General features: G+C 51.0%; 1 protein-coding gene across 1 annotated transcript in view; it reads right to left on the reverse strand.

Moving 5' to 3' along the window:
- CHRDL2 (chordin like 2) overlaps positions 1-5934 on the reverse strand; it is a 28714-nt gene extending 22780 nt beyond the window's left edge. Inside the window, exon 1 of the mRNA XM_071572606.1 lies at positions 5844-5934. Coding sequence (XP_071428707.1) covers positions 5844-5925 — 82 coding nt within the window. The 5' untranslated portion in view covers positions 5926-5934. The remainder of the gene's footprint in view (positions 1-5843) is intronic.
- Positions 5935-6336: the final 402 nt, after the last annotated feature.

A 6336-nucleotide genomic window follows, 5' to 3' on the forward strand; every position in this document is an offset into this window, starting at 1 on the left:
GCTGGCTGGCTGGCTGGCTGGCTGGCTGGATGAGGCTTAAGAGCTGGAGGCTCTGGATCATCTTTTTCCCAAACCAAGCTAATAATTTCATTCTCAGAGGCCAAACTTTGCATATCTTCCTAGTCCACTCTGAGTGAAGAGCCATTTGTGACAGTGAATTGCTCCCATGCTGGTGACCATATTTCTTGAGTCTTCAGCAAGAGAATGCTCTGAAATGTCATGTAAGTTTACTTCTTATTTTCCAGAGCGGGCTTGACAGCTGTGGAGTGTTTTGCAGCACCAAAAATTGAGGTGAAGCCATCACCTTGTTTTTCTTCTCAAGGACTTGGCCAGCCTAGTCCACATCACCTTGGAGACACAACCAGAGCTTGCTGATTGCAAACCAGAAGCTCCACACTTGGAACTGCCCTCTGAGACCTGGAAGCAGGAGCAGGAGTGCAAAGGGGCAAGTTCCCCACTTCAGTCAGTTTCTTCTCAAATACAGGAAGCCTCCATTACAAGAGTCTTCAGAGTTCCATTATGGGTTGTATGGACCAGAAAAAAAAACAACTGAAAGCCATGGAAATGATTCCTTTGCTGCCTAGCAAGTTCTGTGGCCTCATGTCCAAAGGGAGGGTGGCAGATGCTTTGAAGAATGACTCTGCCTTGCCCACCCCACAGGACTCTGCTAGAGATATCCTGAAGGAGGAAGGTTCTCCCTTCCTTCCCATTCAACAGCCACTTTCTGCCATGGCTCCAGTGTTTTCTTGACTGGGGACCACTTGGTTACATCCAAATCATGGAATTTCCCAGCCAGTGGCCTGGTCCTGCTCATGTCCATACTCACCTGCTGGAGGCATCTCAGCCCTGCTGTCTCCAGGCATTTAACAAAGGCCAAGTCAGCATCACCCAAGACCTGCAAGCTAGAGTCTGACACCGTTGGGAAATTCTTGACGCTATACCCAAGCTCTGGTTTGCTTTGGGTATCATTAGTTGTCATCAATTAGCATTAATTGCATCCTGGATGGCAAGGAGGAATGTAATATGAGATGGGAAGTACAACTGGAAGTGTGAGGCAAAATAGGGCTGTTACCAAGAAAGGGGTGATCTCTGTCCATGGCTGAGAAAAGAAAAAGCAACCAGCTTGGGGAAAGACTGAAAGATTTAGGATATGTATTGTGGGAAGCTCTCCAGCTACTAGGAGACTGAAACCCCTCAAGAGGCTGTCACAGAAGATCTGAGATGGTCTGAATCCACTGGAACACTTTCACAAGATGATTTAGAAACACCAATCCAGGGTGACAAAGTGAATGGTGTGGAGAAACGCATAGTGTGCTGCATCCAGTAAATGCTGACATCTCTCACACCATGGGAACAGAATGTCTCTTCAAGATCTATCTCAATAGCCTCATACACCAGTCACTATTGAGATGCCACCCCACGTCTTCTTGACCTGCTCTAGACCAGTGAGAGACCATGAAATGAGGGGGAGATGAGCAAGACCTCACAACCTCCTTGTTGAACCACCAAATTGGCCAATGTCAATGTGCTAATTTGAAGGTAAACTGGCAGACGAAATGAACCCAACTCAAAAAAGAGATTACAAGTCAGAGTTACAATTTAATAAAAATATTACAATAAATACAATGATACAGGGAAAATATTGTTTTTAACCTACGAAACCCAGATGTATAACCCAGTGCCCCAGGGCACAAACAGAATGGTGTTTGTTAGTCCCTGTGCTGAGCACCACATGCCCCCACTGAGTACAAAGTAAAAGAAAAGGAAAACCTATTGGTGAGGATGATGGCTGCAGTCTGGTCAAGAATGGCAGTTGCCATCCCGTCAAGGTTCTAGTCCTCCTCCGGATCCGATAAGTGGTACCAAAAGTCCCCAAATTCCAAGACTACGCATGTTTAGGTTCAGATGGGAATGCCCAGTACCTCTTCAGGGTGAGGAGTTTCACAATTTAACTCTGTGAGTCATGGGATATTTTTGAAATCTTTGATGGCCTATTAGCAGACATGACCCCTCAGACTGGGTGTGAAGGTGCTAATGACTCCCCAGAAGGAAGTTATCATGGCTGAGTCATTGGTGTGAAGACAGGAACACTCTCCTATCTTACAAGGTTCTCTAACATTCAGCTTGTAGCCTAAGCTGTCAGGTGTGCCCTGGGCAACTGCTGCCAACAATCCATTATTAACAGTTATGAGAAATGATATAGAGGGTGTAGAATACACAGTTTGGGTTACGCCAACTGGTCCCAGCTGCTGAACTAGGACAGCTGATCAGAACACTCCCAGATACAGAATCATACAATGGTTTGGGTTGGAAGTGGCCTCAAAGATCATCTGGTTCCAATCCCCTGCTACAGACAGGGACACCTTCCACTAGAATTTGACCACATCTCCTGATCTTGAATGCAGACAAGTCTCCTTGGGCCAGCATGTCCATCAGACATGTCCCTTGAAGCTCTCCAGCCCAGTGGCACAGCCCGTTAGAGCCAGTCCCTTGCACTCTTCCACATTCACAGAGGACAAAGACACCTCCCTGGGTGGTGTGACTTATCCCGCTGCCTGGGCACTAGGTACCAAAACAGGTTAGATCGTCTCTTGCACTGACCCTGAGCATGGCAGGAGGAACCAAGGTGAGTTGTAAAACTTGCACACATGATGGCTACCAAAATACGATGTTCTGCTACCAAATCCTCCATTGGCTCAGGCTCAGACTCAGCCGTGCTCACTTCACCTCCCTCTGGAGGACTCAGTGAAGTCAAGCCACATACACATGCACACATAGCAGACCCTGCTCTGGTATCCTCTTCTCCCACATCAGAGTTTTCCAGAAATGAATAGTCTTTAAGGTGCTTTTACATCTCTGCTCCACCATCCCAGGAAACAGCTCCTATTGCTTCCCAGTCAGGCCTCTGTCAGTCAGTCATGACTGACATTGGAGCTCCTCTATGCTCCAGTACACTGGGAGTCCCCAGGGGTGGGTCCCTGCTGCAGGTAAAGCCTTGACTCATGGCTAGAGAAGAGCTGATGCACCTGAAAAACTTCAAAGCATGGAAAAGGCTCATCCCAATTTGCTCATCCACTACAGGAAACCTTCACAAGTCCCGTGCCTTAGTTTCCCAAGCAGGGACCTTCACTCCAGGTGCCAAACTGGTTCCAACAAGGATGTTACTGAAACATCTCACACTGCTGGAGTAGGGGTGGAGGGACATTCCTACACCCCCAAACAGCACCTCTGGAGCTCTATCCAATCAGGGAATGTCTGAACAGGACTCAGCTCCAGAAGCTCTTTGGGAGGTCACACACCTTCCATCCAGCACTATGCTGGGCATGTGGAGGGGAGTTTATGCAAACAAGTTTGAAAGTTTTAAGAGCAGCCATAAATAAAGTGTAAAAGAAACTGCGACACAGAGTCCAGGTGTTCCTCTGATAGCCCTGTATTTACAAAGGGTTTAAAATGCAACTTAGCTGAGAAGGGACTCGCTAAAACACACTGGGCCCTTGACAAATGGCATCCCAAAAACTCCACTCACATCTCCAGATCACTTTCCCACACACTTCCCTCACCCAGTTGTGGGTTGGGAATATCTTCTTGGGACCTTGGGAGCCTGGAAAACTCTGTAGCTTTGAAAATGGAGCCTCACAAAGCACTTCTGAACTCCTAAGGATGGAGAAGCCAAGCAAAGTCCCAAACCTAGGGTATTCCCATGGGCTCTGGAGCAGCAGATGGGGCCCAAATTCCCCCCACTCCTTCCCAAGAGAATGTTCCATTGTCTAGAGCAGGGTGTGTAGCCCTTGTCTGTCCCTTACCACAGCTGTGGTAGCATTTGCTTTTCATCCTGGTCCTTCCAGTCTTGGAGCATGCAGTCCTTCATCATGCGGGATCCAAACTCATAGGACAGAGGGATCCCTTGAACCCCCTTTTCTCCAGCAACCACATTAAAAAGAAATGAAACAGCAGCTTCCAAACTCCTGGAGAAAACCACTGCCCCATGCTCTCCAGAAATGCTGGTGTTCACATGCTTCCAACCAAAACATCATTGCATTCAACTATTGCCCCTAAATTACTTAGAATGCAGCACCTTTGGCCCAGTAACCTGTGCCTCTGATACTTTTTTTATAGCTGGGAGTGCAAATCCCCTAAAATAGCCTCTTTCTGTGGGCAAATTCTTTTTTTCTGATTTGCCTTCAAGCCTAAGCATTTCTGCTTCTCAACTATTTTTAGCCACAACACTGTAGGTCCCTTGGCTGATGAGCCTTCTCGTAACTAATTTATTCCTGTCTTCACTCTCCCTGAGCACTGGGCCCTGAGAAAAAGCCTAGGCTGCAGAGGTGGGTTGGTGGAGAAAAGTCCACAATTTGATTAGGATCTTATCACCAAAACCACCCTGCTCTGTGCCATGGGGCACCTGGAGCCCTGGCACTGTGAGATGTGCCCTGATGCAAAGCTAAAGTGCTACAGAGCTGGGAGTGATCCTGGATCTCCCTGCTCCAAGCCTGCTTCTATCCCATAGTTCCCAGCATTTTATCACCATTATAAGTCCTGCAAATGGACCCCAAACCTTCCTCTCAAAGCAGACAAACCCCTTCTGCCCCCACTCATTACAGTTTATGCTCAGTTGTGCTCTGCTACCACCAGTAGGCACCTCCAAAGAGTGAAAACATCATGCAATGCCTGTTTCATCTTCTGGAAATGTCTCCATCCTCCTCCTAAGCTGAGTACCACAGCAGCCCTGGCAAAGGCAGGGAGTCAGACTCACATCCCTTGTGCAAGAAACAGATGCTGTGATCTGGGTTTGGTGGCTTCAATGAGCCCAGGAAAGGGAAAATACCAAATTCATCCAGATTTTGCTCTTCAGACTGCACAGCCCCATCCATCCTCCTGCCCTCCCCCATGCCGGGATGAGCAATCCAGTACTCACAGTGCTCCAGGAGGACGATTATTTGCCTAGTACACTGTTGGCAGCAGGCAGGTTGTAAATCACCCTGACACAGCCACCAACTGACTCCGCTGGGATTGCGGGAAAATAAAAGAGAGAATGAAAGTAGGGACACAACAGGTTCTGCTCCGGTTTGCTCAGAACTCCCATGGCTTTGCGATGTTGCAGGGGTGCTCAGCACCCACTAATGGGGTCCCAGTGTTTTTCCGAAGCCAGCCTTCTGGACCCAATTGACACCTCCAGCACCCTCCAAGCTCCTAAATAGCTTCGGCCAAGTTCTTCCATAATTTTTTTGAAAAGTGCCAAACCTCCCTTTCCCATCCCAAACTTTTCTCTGCCCCAGTCAGCCAGGTGGGAGCAGAAGTGAGAGAGAACAAGAGATGGACATGGAAATAGACAAGGGATGGACATGGAGCAAAGCCCCCAGCTCTGGTTTTTGGGGCCTAATTTCCCCAAAGTACCTCTGTCCCCGTCTGCTCTCGGAAGGGAGATGCACTTGTGCTGGGTGGGATCTGGGTAGGCGAAGGGGCGCAGGTCAACCCCCTGCCCTGCGGCACTTCTAGCCAATGGAAGGGGCGTCCCAGCATCTCAGTACATCCCCGCCAGCCTACGGAGGCCCTCAGCTCCCTCACCAGAACGCAGGGGTGTGTTCGGTGCTGTACAACCGCTGAAAGCAGCTGGGGACAGCAGCAGGCAGAGAGGGACACAGCCTTGTCCCCAGTAGTGCAGGACAGCAAATCCGGGACATCCCGGCCATGGAGGTCCATCCAACACCTGCCATTCAGGAGCCTCCCTGTGTCCCCAGTCATGCCCGCAAAGCGCCGCTGCAAATTCTTGGAGACCCCAGCGACGGGGAAACTGAGGCACGGGGGGACGCGGGGCAGCCGGTAGGGGAGAGGGGAACACTTACGAGCCTGTGCTCGGCTCTCGGAGGAGAAGAGAAGCAGCAGGCACCGGAGGAGGAAGCCCAGGGGACCCGTCCCGGGTAGCATAGCAGCCCGGCGATCGGCGTCCGTCCCGGTGCCGGGGTGCGCTGCCCAGTGTCCCGATGCTGCTCCCAGTGAGGCGCCTGGTGATGCCTCCGTGTCTGTGCCGGGGTTTTGCTCCCGCGATCGGTGCCCGACAGTGCCGAGGTCTCGACGCCGGCGCGCAATGCTCGGAGATGCCGAGAGTGCCGGTGTCCGGGGCTGCCGGCGCCGAGGGATGCCGATGCCGGGGGTGCTGCAGTGCCAGTGCCGGAGGTGCCGGTTACAGGGGCTGTCCGTGTCCGGAGGTGCCGCGGTGCCGGTGACGAGAGTGTTGCAGTGCCGGAGCCGGTGCCCGGGGTGTCGGTGCCCGTGCCCGGCGGGGCTCGTCTCGCTCCGATCAAAGGCGCCTCCTTTAGGGAGAACCGAGGAGTTTGC

This window comes from Pithys albifrons, chromosome 1, assembly GCF_047495875.1.
Source record: "Pithys albifrons albifrons isolate INPA30051 chromosome 1, PitAlb_v1, whole genome shotgun sequence".
Taxonomy (NCBI): Eukaryota; Metazoa; Chordata; class Aves; order Passeriformes; family Thamnophilidae; genus Pithys; species Pithys albifrons.